The sequence below is a fragment of the Portunus trituberculatus genome, chromosome 19, assembly GCF_017591435.1.
Source record: "Portunus trituberculatus isolate SZX2019 chromosome 19, ASM1759143v1, whole genome shotgun sequence".
NCBI lineage: Eukaryota > Metazoa > Arthropoda > Malacostraca > Decapoda > Portunidae > Portunus > Portunus trituberculatus.
The window spans coordinates 5,147,002-5,166,013 of record NC_059273.1 but is presented as its reverse complement, the minus strand read 5'-3'; the positions used below and the strand labels follow the sequence as shown (position 1 = coordinate 5,166,013).

The 19,012-nt window shown below is 42.1% G+C and overlaps 2 protein-coding genes across 2 annotated transcripts in view; both read left to right on the top strand.

Annotated features, from left to right (window-relative positions):
* LOC123506322 (titin-like) overlaps nucleotides 1-1,939 on the top strand; it is a 170,244-nt gene extending 168,305 nt beyond the window's left edge. The window contains 1 exon segment of the mRNA XM_045258289.1: nucleotides 641-1,939. Coding sequence (XP_045114224.1) covers nucleotides 641-831 — 191 coding nt within the window. The 3' untranslated portion in view covers nucleotides 832-1,939.
* A 5,641-nt stretch (nucleotides 1,940-7,580) lies between these two features.
* LOC123506007 (titin homolog) overlaps nucleotides 7,581-19,012 on the top strand; it is a 337,132-nt gene continuing 325,700 nt past the window's right edge. The window contains exon 1 of the mRNA XM_045257816.1: nucleotides 7,581-8,911. Within this exon, the coding sequence (XP_045113751.1) occupies nucleotides 7,702-8,911 (1,210 nt within the window). The 5' untranslated portion in view covers nucleotides 7,581-7,701. The remainder of the gene's footprint in view (nucleotides 8,912-19,012) is intronic.

The following is a 19,012-nucleotide window of genomic DNA, read 5'->3' as shown; positions in this document are numbered from 1 at the left end:
CTAACCACTACACTACGCAGTGTGTGTGTGTGTGTGTGTGTGTGTGTGTGTGTGTGTGTGTGTGTGTGTGTGTGTGTGTGTGTGTGTGTGTGTGTGTGTAATTCACCTTGGTCGCCTGCTGGTCACCCAGCCAGTCTTTCCCATTACGGAGTGAGCTCAGAGCTCATAGACCGATCTTTGGGTAGGACTGAGACCACATCACACAACACACACCGGGAAAGCAAGGCCACAACCCCCGAGTTACATCCCGTACCTATTTACTGCTAGGTGAACAGGGGCCACACATTAAGAGGCTTGCCCATTTGCCTCGCCGCTTTCCGGGACTCAAACCCGGACCTCTTGTTTGTGAGTCGAGTGTGCTAAACACTACACTACGCGGTGTGCGTGTGCATGTGTGTGTGTGTCCCATCCCTCTCATATGAAAAGCTTGCTGAGGTGGTTTGATTTTGTGTGGGTATTTGCACTGGATAAAATTAGGATGTTTGCTTTACACATTTTTAGTATTTCAGGTGATATTGGCTATATGCTTCTTCATGTTTGCCACAAAGCTTCATTAGTCAGCCTTAGGTGAGGCAGGTGTTGGTGTTGTGGTGAGGGTATTAGAGGGTCTGCCTCCTGTAACATTTTGGTGCTTGTGCAGACTTCACAGAGCTGCCAGAGGATGACAATGCTCCCTCTCTGTCCTACTCCACCACGGAGACACTCTCCTGGATGCGGGAGGCGGGCATGGATGCGGACATCTACTCTTATGCCCGTGGTCGTCTCTTGAATAGAGACGAGTACTTCTTCAAAGTCTGGCATCGTGGGATGAATAAAATTAGTGAGAAGTAATCAATAGGCCCCAGATAGTTTTCTACTATTTATGTATGAGTCCTGTAGATTAGTAATTTTCTTTTTTTGTTGGAAATTTTTCTTTTAATTTATCTTGAATTTGTCTTTCTCTGTATTATCAACAAAAGAGAATTGTCTTTTCTTAGGACAAGTCGTGCATTTGCATCGAGTTTCATTCCTGATATGGAGAATGTTCCGAACCGAAGTTGTATTTACTATTTAATGATGAATGTATCATAATTCAGCCACTCGACTCTGTTGATATTATCACTTCGGCACCCGTGCATATGCGGGCAGCCAGAAGCACGTTGACAGGAAAGTGTCCACCATAAGGTATTGAGTCCCGAGGTTCAGCAGGAAAACTCTGGTCTGGCACTACTCTAGTCATCACCATCTCGAGACGTTCACCTGTGCACACGACGCCAGATTCGGAGCTTCCTGGCTGTGATAGTCTGTGGCTCATAGTGCGTCTGCTGCCTCTATGGGCCAAAATTCCAGCTCGTGGACCAAAACCTTGTGGCTGTGCAACCCTAGACGACATTTGATATAGGAATCCCTATTTTGTGTATGTACTGTGTATGTACTGTGTGTAAGTGTCCCGTCCCACCCACGCTGCAGGAGGGAATATAATCAAGAGTTTTAGTAGCACCTGAGCGTGGGCTATTTGTAGTATGTAGTTTACTATGACACATATATACACACCTTATACACCTTATACAATTATTAGATGTCTTGTGAATGTACTGTGATATGAGAATTTTCCTAAGCAGGCCTTGTGCCGACACACAAAAGCATCTGTTGATTTTTTCTTGTGTTGCATTATTCATTATCAAAATCCAAATCCTTGGTGTGGCCAGTAGATTACAATGGTTGCCATGGATCAGGTATCATGCTGCTGCTGAACACTTTAACATCCTTTTGGTCCGACCATGGTGGCATTGTAGCCTGCCGCGCCACACCACCACATTACCATAGGTCAGTGGGTGCTACCTCAGGCTGGCCACACGCTGCTGCTATTATTACTTTACCATCTTTGTGGCCCCGAAGTGGTAACCTGCTGGTCTTATCAAGCTTGTTGTGTAGATTGGGAATAAACTGTTTAGATCATTGTGTGACTTTCATTGTATTGACCCAGGCTCCCTCTAAGACAACTGGATGAGAAATGTGACAGACAGCTCAGCTCATTGAAACTTTATGCAATGATATGGATGGTGGAAAAAAATATATGCAACCTAAAAGTATGATAGAAATCTTATGTTTTCCTTATCAAAGTACATGCTGCAAGAAGCCACCAGGCCCACAAGTGGCAGTCTCTGTTAATAGATAGATAGTTTACTATGGCATCATAAAGTCATTGTAATAGTCATGCTGCACTGCATATACACTACTTGATGGCATGGACCTTGAATCTAAATTTATAATACCTGACATTTGACTATACATAGAATACAGATGCAGCACTTAAGACCAGAAAAATATATGTAGTGATGATAGAAAAATATATGTAGTGATGATTAAAAAATACATGTAGTACCTATGAGACACTTCATTAGTTATAGTATTTATTAGGGCTCAAACTTTTAATCCAGACACCAATGTCTAGCACAAAGACCTTGGGAAATACTGTAAAATCCATTACATACTGGAAATATATTATGTTCCTTTTTCTAAGATATACATGTACGTAACCATAAGGTCACGTACATAATTATATAAGCTGTCATTTTCACATTGAGTAAGACAATAGTTTCAGAATATGTTTATGAAATATGTATGTACGAGTATATATATCAACAAAATGGTATATAATAAGACCTGGATGAAAAACAGATAACAAATTTAGCTATTTAAATGAGCAGAATTGTATGGCACAAATCACAATTTGCAAACTGCATAAAAATAATAATAATAATAATAATAATAATAATAATAATAATAAAAATAATTAATAATAATAATAATGAATAATAAAAATATTAATAATCACACTTCATAAGTTCTAATACCTAATGCAGGAACCTATAAAATAGACAAGCCTGAAACAAGACCTGAGTATATATGTTATGATAATGTGCAATGGATTTTTAAAAAGTAGTCAGTCACAATTTATGGATTTAGGAAAAAAAAAATGTTTGTTTATTGATTTAGAAGCATTGTGTTTAGGTTTACAAAGGATTGGAATGACAAGTGTGTGTAACAGGTGTGGTGGTGGAGCCCGGCCCACCCGAGGGTCCCCTCGTGGTGAGTTGTGTCACCCACACAAGCGTCACTCTGTCGTGGGCCGCACCACTAGATCTGGGTGGCGACGATCTCACAGCCTACGTCATTGAGGCGAGGAGGGTCGACCAGGCAGACATAATAAAGTAAGTCATTCTTTCGTCCTGTCACTACCATACCACTCACTCTTCTCCCGTGGGCGCCTGGGCGGTGATCCTGTAAAGCTCTTCCTCCCATGGGCGGTGATCCTTTATAGCTCTTCCTCCCGTGGGAGGTGATCCTTTTATTTACCATCTGTAGTTCCCTTTCATTACTTTTTTTTTTTTTACCTTACTATTTCCTTTGTGATCATTCCTGTCACCGGTACGTCATTCATCTGTCACTGAATGAAATGAGTCACTATTAGATTACTTACAACAAAAAGGTTAGACAACAATAACTGGTATATCGACTCCACTTTACATTGACGCTTCTTGTGGTTGGCGCGTGGCAGACAGTGGGTGATAATTTGACAAAATTATGAGCCAGTGATCACTTTACGTTCTTGTCAGCTAGAAGTTCTAGCTGCCCAAGAACGTAAAGTGATAACTGGCCTAGAACTGACTACGAGTCTATGCACGTGCCAATTTGCGATTGAAATTTGAAGTCGGTAGAGTTTCCGACTGAATATCGGTGCATAGTGACTGAAGAAACCAGTGACAAAACAAGACAAACATGGTCTTGTTCAGTCGATTTGCGACTTATTTTACGCTGTGACGTCACGAAGTAAGCTTTTGAAAATGTGGTGTCGATGTAGAGAAGATATTAAAGTTGGTGAGGGAAAAAAGACATCTAGGATCCCTAAAATGAATTATACAGTAAAAAAAAAAAAAAAAAAAAAACGCGCAAATCGTCGCTCGACGAAATAGCTGCCACTCTACAAGAACTGTTTCCCTCAATGCAGGGTGTTGTTGTTGGAGGTGAGGATTGAAAACTTATCAGGATTTAATTTAATTGCAATTGTGTATAGTCTTCTTAAGATTAATGTGGTAGACACTCCTTTCTTTCCTTTTACTTTGCCTTAAAGCAAGGATGACTCTCTCTCGAGCTCCCTTGGTATGAACTGATGTTATGTTTGATGTGTATTAGTAGCCGCTTTAAAGATTCAGAAAAAATGTAATTTCTTTTAGATTTCTTCGGATTTTTAGTAGAGGTAAGGAAACTACCGGTAAACAAATCATGATGTCTCAATCAGTCTTGCCAGCGTAGAGAGACTCGGAGTTGTAGCCTACGTAGATCACTCGTTGGTCTCCGCCCTAACATTTCCTCTATTACTTCAGCATCACGTATATCATCTCATTCCTGTTTCTGGCATAGCTTACTTCACATACTCTACCGTCTCATTTATATCTTTGAGGTGAACATATAACTGGACTATCATATACACATGCAGGTAAATATACATGTTCATATAAATAAAGGAGAAATAAACTGTATCTGAGATGAAAGATGGTCAGGGTTGATTTTTCTTGGTACACTATTAATTAACAGATTGATCTCAACTACAGTAATTACATGGCTACTTGCATGTTGTTTTTTTTCCTAATCTCTCTCTCTCTCTCTCTCTCTCTCTCTCTCTTGGCTGATCGTATGCTCCGCCACAGCCTGGATAAGTTTCGCTTGCTGGCTTCACTTTGTATGGGACTCCCATACAAACGGCATCCCACTATGCTCCCATAATGGGAGCATAGCGGGATGCCGTTTCCCTGTGTTCAAACTTCTTACTATAGATAGATATTCGATTGACCATAATATAAATAGCTGATACGTATAGTACATAAACATATGTATACATTGTAGGATATCAACAGTGAGAAATGTAGAAGAGAAGCGCTTGACATTTCAGTTCAAATTCGATGCTCCATTGAAATAGCTCTCTCCAACAGAAACGTGGAACTGGTGGAGGCTGACCAGACGAGTTGCGTGGTGGAAGACCTGGAGACGGACGAGGTGTATGTATTCCGCGTGTATGCCGAGAACGAGGCTGGGATGGGGCCCGGCCTGCTGCTGCACACCCCTGTCAGGATCAGGGAAGGCATCGGTGAGTAGATAGAGGCGCTTGTAAATAAAAAGGTGACGAGATGAGTATTTAGTAACAAGGCTCGTATTTGGAAATCCTTCGCTCTCTCACAACAACTATTTTCAAAGACCACAGAGATGATTCAGTGGATTCTCACTGTTTTTCATGTTAATAATGCAGAAATCTTGTTATTCTATCATTAGAACTATATATATATATATATATATATATATATATATATATATATATATATATATATATATATATATATATATATATATATATATATATATATATATATATATATATATATATATATATATATATATATATATATATATATATATATATATATATATATATATATATATATATATATATATATATTGTAACTTCCTTACAAATCTGTTTCACTTCAACTGGAGGCTTTTGAAAGTAGCGGAGGTGCAGTGCAGAAGTGTTTCAGAATATGGGCTTAAATTTGAACCCATTGCATGAGGTTGGCTCGTGAAATTTTAACCGTGTATTGTTCAGTTTTTGGTTGATCCCGAGCCAGCGAGAGGCAGTGCATTGGATATGACGTTATTATCTTACACATCATTACACTGGCACTGGCACTAGTTCTTTAACCTTCATGGCAGTGACAGACGAGAGCTGGAGAGGAATGTTGTGACAAATCGGACGGTCACGTGTCATTCGTTTTGCGGATTGTTATGCAAACCTGTACATGATTTGAACTTAAAGTAGACCGTAGTTTCTCTATAAATGCATTCATTCGCGCAAAGATTAGCAGTTTTAAATTATATGAATAAACTAAATAGCGTAATATGTAATTGCTGAGGGAGTACGATGCTGAACTAACTACTGTGGGAAGTGACGGTGAGGGAAGCAAGTGCGTCGGTGACGGTGGTGATTAGTCAGGATCGGGAGTGGGAATAGTGTTGTGAAGTGATGTGAGCAGCGGCAAGATTGATAGTGAGAAGAATAAGATTTATTAGAGACTGAGAGAGATAATGTATGGGACAAGCTACGGGAAGGGCGAGCGTTTGTCCTAGGAGATGCTCTGGGGAGGAGAAGCCGACACACAACTTGTGCTGCTAAGGAAGGGTAGATAGTGTGTGTGTGTGTGTGTGTGTTTCACTGTTTGATCTGCTGCAGTCTCTGACGAGACAGCCAGACGTTACCCTACGGAACGAGCTCAGAGCTCATTATTTCCGATCTTCGGATAGGCCTGAGACCAGGCACACATCACACACCGGGACAACAAGGTCACAACTCCTCGATTTACATCCCGTACCTACTCACTGCTAGGTGAACAGGGGCTACACGTGAAAGGAGACACCCAAATAACTCCACCCGACCGAGGAATCGAACCCCGGTCCTCTGGCTTGTGAAGCCAGCGCTCTAACCACTGAGCTACTGGGCGTACACTATTAATTAACAGATGTGTGTGTGTATTTACCTAGTTGTATTTACCTAGTTGTAGTTTTACAGGGCCTGGGCTTTATGCTCGTGTGGTCCCGTCTCCATATCTACACTTATCCAATTTTTCTTTAAAACTATGTACACTCTTTGCTGATACCACTTCCTCACTCAAACTGTTCCAAGTCTCAACACATCTTTGCGGGAAACTAAATTTTTTAACATCTCTCAGACATCGTCCCTTCCTTAGTTTCTTACTATGCGATCTTGTGCTTCTAAAGTCATATTCTTCTCTCAGGATCAGTTTCTCATTATCCACTTCATCCATTCCGTTAATCAATTTATAAACTTGTATCAGATCCTCTCTCTCTCTCTGCTCCAAGGTTGGTAGATCCATTGCCTTTAGTCTCTCCTCATATGCCATCCCTTTAAATTCTGGAACCATTCTTGTAGCCATTTTTTGTAGTCTCTCTAATTTTCTTATGTGTTTCTTTTTATGGGGAGTCCACACAACTCCTGCATATTCCAATCTAGGTCTTATTTTAGTACTTATCAATTTCTTCATCATTTCCTTGTCCATATAGTGAAATGCTACTCCAATATTCCTTAGCAAATTATACGTCTCTGTGTGTGTGTGTGTGTGTGTGTGTGTGTGTGTGTGTGTGTGTGTGTGTGTGTGTGTGTGTGTGTGTGTGTGTGTGTGTGTGTGTGTGTGTGTGTTCATATTTCTTGCTAATAAGACAAGCGTGGTGGCAAAGACTACATAATGTTTGGTTATTGGTTAAGGAGATGAAACACGTGGTGCTTTTCCGAATTCCAAGAGTCTTCCTCGTAACAAGAAGTCTTCCGACATGTTCGCCTCGCCGATTGGAGCATTCGCCCCTTGACCACGGCAGAGGCAGGCGTCGAGGCACTGGCCAACCACCGCTTACGTCCGACTTGGCACGAGTGTTGGCCCAAATGGTTGACGTTCCGCACCCCTCCCCGGCTTCGCCCGCCCCGCCCCGTGCCCCAGGTGAGCGGGCCGGCGCTACCACCTGAGCTGGCACTCTGATCCTGGCTCAGTCTGATTCCCCCCGTGAGCGTAACGCAAGGAGAAGCTGTGAGGGACCTGGTGGGTGTAGCGGCGCCGCTGTGACAGTGTGATGGTGCAGTGAGTCGCGTCGCCAGTCATGGGCAATAAACAGGGCCAGGAGCTCTCGCCCGAGGAGAAACAGAAACTAAAGGACGAGAAAGAACGTGAGAAAAGGCAATTAAAGGAAGAAAAAGAGCGTAAAAAGCTTGAAAAGAAGGAAGAGAAACGGCGTAAAAAGAAAAAGAAGAGAAAGGAATATCATGGAGGAAGTGCTTTCTCGGAACGAGGTGATGATGACGACGACGAGAGCATCAGCAGCTCCGCCTGGTCAGAAAAAAGTGTAGGTTCGGCTCCGGGGTCATGGTATCACTCGGCCTCGGAGCCTTCCTCCAAGCGATCATCCATCTACCTCCCGGCGTCTGCAGGTCCCGGCTACTACCAGCATGAGTGTTGGTACCAAGGGTACGAGGACAGCAGCTCGGAAAAGTCCAAATCGCCATCGCGGACATCGAGTACGAAGGACACGCTCAACCTGCGAGCCGCGTCCCTCGAGCGCTACCCGTTGGGCGTGCCCACGGGGGAGCCCATCGAGCCTCTACACAAGGCAGGCTCGCTAGACATCCCCTCGGCCGTCGCTCACAAGAAGGATCGGGCTAGACGCGCCGGATCTAACGAGGAGACCTCTCTCATTGCCGCCCGATACGAAGAAACGATCCGTCTCTCTCGAGATCATCTGGAGAGAACCTCGGCTGAACGCGTCGCCCGCAGTGAAAGGATCTTGACCCAACGAGCATCCCCAGAGGACTGGTCCCTCACAGCGGACCGCGCCTCTCCCATTGACAAACCCCTTCAGACTGAACGCGTCACGCTGAAGGAGCGCGCCCTGCCTAAGGACCGTGCACCCACGAGAGACCACGCCCCGGTGACGGAAAGAACACCTCTGTCAGACCGAGATTCCTCCAGTGACCGAGGACCTGCTGCGGCGGGTCCAGTGGCTGGACGCTCCGTCATTACCCGCGCCTCGCTCACCTCCCCCTCCCACTACCCGGCTGAGGAAGAGTCCGCTCGAGGGGAGAAACGCAAGTTCCCCCTGCCCGCCCACGGACTGCTTTCCAGGGAGGAAGGCGCAGCAATCTCTGAGGCTAAGCGGCAATCTCTCGACTACACTTCCGACCATACCTCCGTTACCGGCTCTGTCTACTACTCGGCGGACGAGGGTGGTTCCCTCACCGGCTCCGTCTACTACAGCGCCACGTCTGGCTCGGAGCTGGAAGACCACGCCGACGATGACGACATTCTCGGCAAAGGTAACGCTCTCAGCCAGCCGCTTGTGTGTGTGTGTGTGTGTGTGTGTGTGTGTGTGTGTGTGTGGAGGGAAGAGGAGGGGACCGTGCCGAACCTGACGGCCCACTCAGCTGGTGGGGGATGCCTAGGAGTGGGGGGTTGACGTTCAAGGTATATTTTTCGCCCGTTGACACACTGTCGGAGGAAGCGTGTCTGAAATAACCACAGTGCGTTATAAATATAGTGGAAAGGTCAGAACTGAACGAACAGAGACGGTGCGGCAGTAACATGACGGAAATTCCCTCACTCATTCCATAATCGCCATTTACTTCCTCATCTCCATCCTTCACCCTTCACTTATTCCTCATCCCCTCCCCCTTCCTCTTAGACCCGTCTCCTCACATGTGTCACTAACGGCGGGACGTGTGATGAGTGGACAGTCTCTTGTATATTCATCCACACATTTTCAGCCGTGGAAAGTGACGTGAAGGAGACAGTGAGGTGGTGAATTACAGCTTTTAGTTTCTTTTATATCTCTATTATTCTACATACAAACTACAAACACATATTTCCTACACAGTTAACAGATGAAACTGTCAATATACATAATGAGAACTGTAGTTAAATGTGGACGGAATTGGTGATGAGTGTCGTAGAATTAATTCTTGGTGCGTCGTGGTGGTGGCTGAGGTATACTGGTGGTGATGCCATGAGCGCCCACAGGTGTCAGGTGTTGTTCGGGTAGTAGTGAGGAGAAGGCTTGCTGCAGACCTGTGATGGCCGAGAGAGGCGACGAAGTGGGGAATAAAGTGTCAGAATTCTCCCAGACGACCGTTGATGTGCGAGTGGCTGAGAAAATACACAGAATCTCAATGAGGGAAGCAACGAAGGGAAGAAGTAGTTCATTAATTGGTTCTTGGCACTGCAGCGAAAGTTTTACATAGGAAGGGATGGGAGTAGGGAAAGGGAGGGAAGGCGTTGATCATAAAAAATTGCGAGTGAGGGTGAAAGTTGACTGGTTGATTTTTGGCACTGCATCTAAACTTTCAAATAGATAGAGGTAGAAAAAGAAAAGGAAAGTGTTGGCCACGTAAGGCAACATGGCTGAGGGAAGAAGCTTGGAGGTGAGGGAAGAAAGGAAGTGGAGATGAAATTGATTGATTCTTGGCACCACAGTGAAATTTTCATGAAGAGATATATATACCGGAAAGGGAAGGTGTTAGCCATGTTAGATAACGAGAGAGAGAGAGAGAGAGAGAGAGAGAGAGAGAGAGAGAGAGAGAGAGAGAGAGATGATCTTAGAGGGAAGAAGAGAGTTGGAAGTGAGGGAAGAAGAAAGTAAAGAAACTGAATGATAGATTTTTAGCATCATCTCAAAACTTTCATATGGAGAAGGATAGAAATTGCTAAGCAGGTGGTGGTGGTGGTGTTGATTATAGAAGGAAGAGGATTCGCTATTTGAAACGAAGAAAAGACAGTGACTAATTGATTTTAAGCACCACTGATAAACTTTCAAAGAGAGAGAGAGAGAGAGAGAGAGAGAGAGAGAGATGGGGGAAAGTGTAAGCTAGGCATGAGTGAGGGAAAGGTGTTGATCATAGAGCGAAGAGAGTTGGGAGTGAGGGAGGCAGGGAGGGAATGAAGATCAGGGCAGGCGGCCAAGGATGCTGCCATGACATTTCTTACTTGAAAATGATCGTGCCTTAGAATATTTTTCTCCATTGACCCCCAAAAACAGTGTTCCTTCAAACATTGGCCTACATTTCTCTCTCTCTCTCTCTCTCTCTCTCTCTCTCTCTCTCTCTCTCTCTCTCTCTCTCTCTCTCTCTCTCTCTCTCTCTCTCTCTCTCTCCTAAATAAGAATATAGACTGCAGCTGTATTTCTTGCCTGTGTACTTTGACAGGTTGACAATGAAGCAGACAGAGATAAGAGTCATTTATGTGTTTTTGTCTTTGTATATGTATTCCCTTTATATCTGACTTTGGACACACACACACACACACACACACACACACACACACACACACACACACACACACACACATGCACACACACATGCACACACACACTTCCTACTTTTCATATTACGTCGCTTTCATTGGTTATTACTTGCGTCCTCCTCTTACTATTCAAATTCTTCTTTCCTCTCGTACGTCTATGAATCGTCTTCGTCGTCCCCACCGTTCGTCTCTTCGTCTTCCTCGTTACCCTCGTTCGTCTCTTCATCGTCTTCTTCGTCACCCTCGTTCCTTTCTTCATCGTATTCTTCGTCCTCATTCGTGTTTTGGGAATTAAGGGCATATTTAAGAGCACCGCCCTTTAATAGCACTGTAACCACCACCATCCCGCAAACCAGCAAGAACAAGCGCCGCCTCTTCATGTCTGCTTGTACAGGTTGTACATGTACAGGTGTGCCTCTGAGACCTTCACGCCAGGTGATACTGTGTTCTGCCGGCAACTGTTAATCGGGAAATTTACATGGCTGACTTATGTTGCTGTTTCAAGAATCCTTTCCACTTGAGGAGTTAACGAGTGATAGTGAGGAGTGAACGTGTGTGTACTGAGGACTAACTAAAGCACTAGCCATTCGTCTTTTTCAGCTGGTGAAGTCGCAGGTAGTTAATGGCACCTGTGTCCCCGCCACAGGTGCTTCTGTGCACGTGTGGCGTGAATGATTGAAGTCATGGGAGCGGGGGAATAGAAAAGACTAGACTATGAGTCAAAAAGGTCGAGGGTAGAAAGAAACTGATTGTGAGCTTCTGAGTTTTACAGCGCAGGAGATGAAGGGCTAGTGGTGACTCCTGCATAACTTTGGACAGACTAGGCTCTGGTGTTATTGGGTGCAAGAATATGGTCTTTCGTGTTTTTTTTTTTTTTTTTATTTATTATTTATTTGGCAACTTTCGTTATTTTCGCCTCATCTTCCCTCAATCGTGACACTCTACCTTCCGTAAGACTCACCTTAATGCTCGAGGACTGAAGACTATTTTGTTTTGTATGCTAAATATAAGTTACTATGGGTTGAATGGGTGAAATGAAGTATTAGAGGAGGAAGGAGAGGAGTGTAATGAATATTATGGAAGATAAGAGGAAGAAATTAGTTAAGGTGAAGGGACATTTAAAGGACGAAAGGACGAAGGAAAGAGCTGAAAAGGACAAGAAGGAAGAATACTTAAAGGAAGATAAGACGAAAGGAAGATAAGACGAAGGAAGAAGTTGAGAAGAGAAGGAGGGATATTTAAGAGAAGAGGGGATGAGACAGGTTACCTCCGCGCCACATGGCAAGTGTAAGAGCAGCAACCGTGGAAGGTAAACATTTATACTGAGGGAGAAGGGTAGAACGTCGAAGGAAGCTGTCAGTCTGCCGGCCAAGGAAGGAAGGGAATAGAGACAAACACTTCTTCCCTTCCCAACACCCCTTACCTTGACCTTCGGCTGCCCCTTCTGTCTCGCTGCAGTATTGGTATTGAAGATTATTTATTGTTGTTAATCATAAAGTTGTTTCGAGGTTGTCATGGCTCTCAAGACGGGAAATATAAAAGAAAGGTAGATAGAAAAAAATACCAATGTGACAGTCTTCATGAAGTATGGCATTATGGTAAAATAAGATAAAAGGAAGAAAAGGGGACAGGAAACAAAATAATAGGAAATTTTCTCGCTCTATGCAGGTGATGAGCGAATAAAAAATAAAAAATAAATAAAAACATGAAGCGTGATCTCATGACGTCACTAACACACCTGCTTTGGATGAGTTGTCTGATGTACAAGTTAAATATACCAACGAGGGAATGGTAGTGTTGGAGACTCTAAACATAAAGAATGAAATACTAACTACTATCCTATTAATGAATGAACGAAACATAAATTATTGCACTGATATGTAATGTGCTCAAGTAACACACACACACACACACACACACACACACACACACACACACACACACACACACACACACACACACACACACACACGGGACGGGAAATGAAAGTACCGTAATATGAAACATGCTTGATATATATTACGTTGTCAGTCTCCTTAAACAACAGAGTATTTAGATCGTACAAAAATACAGTACTTTATTACCTTACTACTTACCAAATCGTCCTGAGTCAACACCCTAAGCAAAGAGACTCCATATTAATGCTATTAAATGACTGGCTGAAACTAATCCTGACGTCATCAATGCTCTAATGATAACGTCACGAGGATGTCAGAGTTGGAGTTTAGGGAAAGGGAAAGAGGAATTTAAGATGTGTAAGAGATTTATTTGTTCTATGTGGTAATTTTGCTAGTTTATTTATAGGTGGAAGTAAGAGGGTATTTTTCATGGAGAGACTGGTTGTGTGGACCTAAAGGGTTATTTCATCTTTCATTATGTTCTTATGATCATATATATACACAAAAATGAGAGAGAGATAACTTTACGTGTTGCTGTTAGCCTTTGCAACTTCTATTACGTTTCAATGACTTTAGACGCATTTATCAGTTTAATCCTTGCCTCTGGTTTTTATAGAACTGAGTGAGAGGGAAGGTGATGGAAAGGGAATAGGCTGTGCGGGTGTCACTTCACCTTGGCTGGCGTTCAAACACGGGACAGATTATAGGAAGGGATGTCTGGTAGCATCGCCGGCCGCCGCTCTTCCTCTCTTTCTCTCTACCAGTGTTTGCATATCAAGGGAATGCACGTAAGAGAGTTAAGAGTGGGAAGAAGGGAATATATTTTGAGTACGAAAGGTATATAGATAAAAGTAAGATTTCAAAGAGTATATTTTTTAAGTTCTCGTGTTTTGAGAGTTATATTACGTCCTTTTAGGTAAGACTGTGGTGATTCATACATGGTGGTGGTGGTGGTGGTGGGATGTCGTGCGCGTTGGTTCAAGTAGTGATGGTGGTGATGGTGATGATGGAAAGGGTGGCTCAGATTCTGCTCTCTTTCATCATCACCATTATCAATTTGTGTTTTTTTCAGTGAGGTTGTCATGTCTGGTTTTCCGTGGTTTCCTTCTCACTTCCGTCTTTTTTTCCTTTCTTCTTTATCATGTTCTTTTCTTCTTCTTCTTCTTCTTCTTCTTCTTCTTCTTCTTCGTCTTTATCTCTTCTTCTTCTTCTTCTTCTTCTTCTTTCTTTATCTCTATCTTCTTCTTCTTCTTCTTCTTCTTCTTCTTCTTCTTCTTCTTCTTCTTCTTCTTCTTCTTCTTCTTCTTCTTCTTCTTCTTCTTCTTCTTCTTCTTCTTCTTCTTCTTCTTCTTCTTCTTCTTCTTCTTCTTCTTCTTCCTCCTCCTCCTCCTCCTCCTCCTCCTCCTCCTCCTCCTCCTCCTCCTCCTCCTCCTCCTCCTCCTCCTCCTTCTTCTCTTTTCTTGGTGCTACAATACATTCGCTATCAATAGAACTAATTTATCACAAACAATTTATCAACAAGTGTGTGTGTGTGTGTGTGTGTGTGTGTGTGTGTGTGTGTGTGTGTGTGTGTGTGTGTTGCATGCACCCCCTCCAACACACATGCCCTATACGTTCCATTCCAATCACAACACTCATCGTACGCTTCACCTTCCGTGTGTGTGTGTGTGTGTGTGTGTGTGTGTGTGTGTGTTATGTCGCCCCCAGACCCACCTCAGGTACCTGGCGGGCTCAAGGTAGCGGATATAACTCTTGGGCAGACAGCCAGCCAACCTGCCTTCCTGCATCCTGAACCTCCTTCCTCCTCCTCCTCCTCCTCCTCCTCCTCCTCCTCCTCCTCCTCCTCCTCGTCTTTCTCACCCTCATCATTTTTTTTATTATTGTTTTCTTCCTGCTTTTTCTTTCTTTCCTTCTTTCCGATTTTCGTTTTTTTTTATTCTTTTGTTCTTTTTCTTTTCTTTTCCATTGTCTTTTTTCTTTTCTTCTTCTTCTTCTTCTTCTTCTTCTTCTTTTCTTTGTCTTTTCTTCTTCTTCTTCTTCTTTTATTCTTCTTCTTCTTCATCTTCTTCTTCTTCTTCTTCTTCTTCTTCTTCTTTTTCTTTTCTTTTTTCTTTTTTCTTCTTCTCTTCTTCTTCTTCTTCTTCTTCTTCTTCTTCTTCTTCTTCTTCTTCTTCTTCTTCTTCTTCTTCTCTGTTTCCTCACTCACGTTCTCGTCCCGTTCATTATGTCTTTTATATTTTTGTCCTTTGTTTCCTTTTCTCCTCCTCCTCCTCTTTTTCTTCATTTTTCTCTTCTTCCTCTTCTTCCCCCTTCTCCTCCCGCCTTCTTTTCCTCTTTTTCTTCTCTTCCTCCTGATGTAACACTAGGAAGAGGAGTTGCGAAAGAGAGAGAGAGAGAGAGAGAGAGAGAGAGAGAGAGAGAGAGAGAGAGAGAGAGAGAGAGAGAGAGAGAGAGTAAAGGAAAGTTAGGAAGAAAAGAAAGGAAGGAAGAAAGGAAGAAATAAAAGAAGGAGAGACGAAAGTTAGGAAAGATGAAGAAATGAATAAATGAATGAAGAAAGAAGGGAAGCAGAGAGAGAAGTGAAATAGTGAATTGAAAGTATCCCATTTCCTTGCTATTTCTGCTACACACACACACACACACACACACACACACACACACACACACACACACACACACACACACACACACACACACACACACACACACACACACACACACACGCAAGTAAGAGGGATATAGACCGTGACAAAGAATGAGAGAGAGTTTAAAGAAGAGTATTCCTCGTCATGTTCTTAATCTTTACTCGTTCATTATCACCAAGCTTAGAGTTGCAGTAGTAGTAGTAGTAGTAGTAGTAGTAGTAGTAGTAGTAGTAGTAGTAGTAGTAGTAGAAGAACTAGCGGAAAAAAAAGAAGAAATAAGTGTGGGCAGAAGCAGCTTTAGTAGTTTAATATTAGTTGAAATAGTAAAAACAACAATAAAAGTAGTAGTAGTAGTAGTAGTAGTAGTAGACGTAGAAGTAATACCAGAAGCAGAAATAGTAGAAGTATAATAGTTGTTGCAGTATTTATTGTTAGTGGCGGCGCTGTTGGCTTCATCCATCTGGCAGAGAACCAACAGGTGTGTGCAGGTGACCACTACAAATGCTCTCTCTCTCTCTCTCTCTCTCTCTCTCTCTCTCTCTCTCTCTCTCTCTCTCTCTCTCTCTCTCTCTCTCTCTCTCTCTGACAGAAAAAAAGAAATAACCAGAAAAAAATGAAGAAAAATAGGGAAGATCTTAAGTATTTTTTTTTTTTTTTTAGTTTCTGTGAAAGTGAAAAAAAAATATAGAACGTCAAGGTGTTTTTCATTACGGGTGAGAGAAAGGTGTCATCCATCATGGCGTATAAATTGAAGGTGTTATTCATTGTCAGAGATATAATTTATGTTATTCATTATGGTTTTGGAGTTAGTGATTTTTATTAAGCAGTAAAAGGAAAGTGTTATTCATTATGGGTTCAGTAAGTAATCGTGTTTTTCATCGGGGGGTGTAGAATTATTAGTTTTGTTATTCATTAAAGTTAGTTCTGTCAAAGTGTTTTTATTTAAGAGTGTGCGTTGAAAGATGAGAGTAATTAAACATGGCCAAGTGTGTTGAAATGTTGTGTTGTGTCATGAATCAGTCACTCCAGAGGGGGATACAAGTTATTCTCTCTCTCTCTCTCTCTCTCTCTCTCTCTCTCTCTCTCTCTCTCTCTCTGCTTGGGTGGGTTTCATGAATGCTTGTTATTTTGACAATGTTTTTATTAATATTCTACTCACTTCAACATTTTCAGGTGTAAAGATAAGGAAGTGTGCATATCCTCACGTGCTCCTCTTATTTATGTGTGACAGACTCTCTTCCTCCTCCTTTTCGTCTTCCTCCGCCTTCCTACTACTATTACTACTACTACTACTACTACTACTACTACTACTACTACTACTACTACTACTACTACTACTACTACTACTACTACTACTACTAATATTTCTTCTCTTTCTTCTTCTTCTTCTTCTTCTTCTTCTTCTTCTTCTTCTTCTTCTTCTTCTTCTTCTTCTTCTTCTTCTTCTTCTTCTTCTTCTTCTTCTTCTTCTTCTTCTTCTTCTTCTTCTTCTTCTTCTTCTTCTTCTTCTTCTTCTTCTTCTTCTTCTTCTTCTTCTTCTTCTTCTTCTTCTTCTTCTTCTTCTTCTTCTTCTTCTTCTTCTTCTTCTTCTTCTTCTTCTTCTTCTTCTTCTTCTTCTTCTTCTTCTTCTTCTTCTTCTTCTTCTTCTTCTTCTTCTTCTTCTTCTTCTTCTTCTTCTTCTTCTTCTTCTTCTTCTTCTTCTTCTTCATCTTCTTCTTTCTTCTTCTTCTTCTTCTTCTTCTTCTTCTTCTTCTTCTTCTTCTTCTTCTTCTTCTTCTTCTTCTTCTTCTTCTTCTTCTTCTTCTTCTTCTTCTTCTTCTTCTTCTTCTTCTTCTTCTTCTTCTTCTTCTTCTTCTTCTTCTTCTTCTTCTTCTTCTTCTACTACTACTACTACTACTACTACTACTACTACTACTACTACTACTACTACTACTACTACTAACACCACCACCACCACCACCATTATCTTTGTTAACAACGAAATGCTAGTTGTACCATTACTACCATTTTAGAGAGAGAGAGAGAGAGAGAGAGAGAGAGAGAGAGAGAGAGAGAGAGAGTAGGTCGCTTTCCACTGTTTCATAATGAGTGCCGTTCGAGAAATATGGGACTCCGGGTAGAGATTCAGGCTCCCTCTTGGCACTAGCAGAGAGAGAGAGAGAGAGAGAGAGAGAGAGAGATAGTGTTAGTATCATGCGTTTAGAAAATCATCTTCTCTCCCCTTTCTCTCTCTCTCTCTCTCTCTCTCTCTCTCTCTCTCTCTCTCTCTCTCTCTCTCTCGTTTATCATGTAAAAGAAAGGGTGGTAGTAGCAATAGTAGTACAGTAGTAGTAGAAGTAATAATAGAAGTAATAGTAGTAGTAGTAGTAGTAGTAGTAGTAGTAGTAGTAGTAGTAGTAGTAGTAGCACTAGTAGGATTAGTAAAAGTAGTAGTAGTAGTAGTAGTAGTAGTAGCAGTAGCAGTATTAGTAGTAGTAGTAGTAGTTGTAGTTGTAGTAGTTGTACTAGTAGTAGTAGTAGTAGTAGTAGTAGTACATTTGAAAGCAAACTAGTTACCCTTTTTGTTTTCTACGGTGAGAGGCGAAGCAGGAGAGGAGGAGAAGGAGGAGGAAGAGGAGGAGGAGGAGGAGGAGGAGGAGGAGAAGGAGGAGGAGGAGGAGGAGAAGGAGAAGGAGAAGGAGAAGTTCTAGCCTGCCAAAACGTGGGAGGGGAAGAAGAGGGAGGAATGTGTGTTGTGTTCATCTCTCTCTCTCTCTCTCTCTCTCTCTCTCTCTCTCTCTCTCTCTCTCGCTCGCTCGCTCAGGACAAAGTATGATATAAAAGTAAAAGGAAGGAGAGAAAGAGAAAAGATAATGATGACTAGAAAAGACGAATAATGCTAATGGAAAAATGAAGAGAAAATATCGATAAGCTACATTGAAAGAGAATGATTGATGAAGAGGAGATAAAGGGAAAGAAAAACAAGAAGAACGAAAAACAAGTGAATGAAGAGGTAGATAATGAGTGCTGGGATAAAAGGGGAAAAGGAAGCAGGAATAAGATAAACATTAGGGGAAGTAAAGGAGGTGGAAGATAAGGTAAGAAATATTTTTTATTATTATTTATATATTTGTTATAAAAAGAAAAAGAGGTGGAAGATAAATGTTAATATAAAAAAAGGAAGAAAGGGAGAGGAATAACAGGAAAGAAAGGAAGAAAAAGGAGGAGGAAAAGGGAAAGAAGGGAGAAAATAACTCGTTTTTTAATTACTTTCCTGCTATTTGTTCATTCTTTTTAATCGAAGAGCAAATAGGAAGGTAGAAGAAAATTGAATAGAAAATTGAGGAACAGGATAAAAAAAAAAGGAGGAAGAAAAGCAAGAAAATAATGAAGCTGTCTTTGTAATAACTTGGTGTTGTTTCTCATTCTGTTTTTCTCTCCATTCGTAACATTCTAACTTTAAGCCTCATTAGAGAGAGAGAGAGAGAGAGAGAGAGAGAGAGAGAGAGAGTGAGAGAGTACACCAGGTGGGTTCCTTACCTTCTCAAGACTTATTACCAACACCACACCTGACTTTATGAGGCGACAGGTAGATCACGTG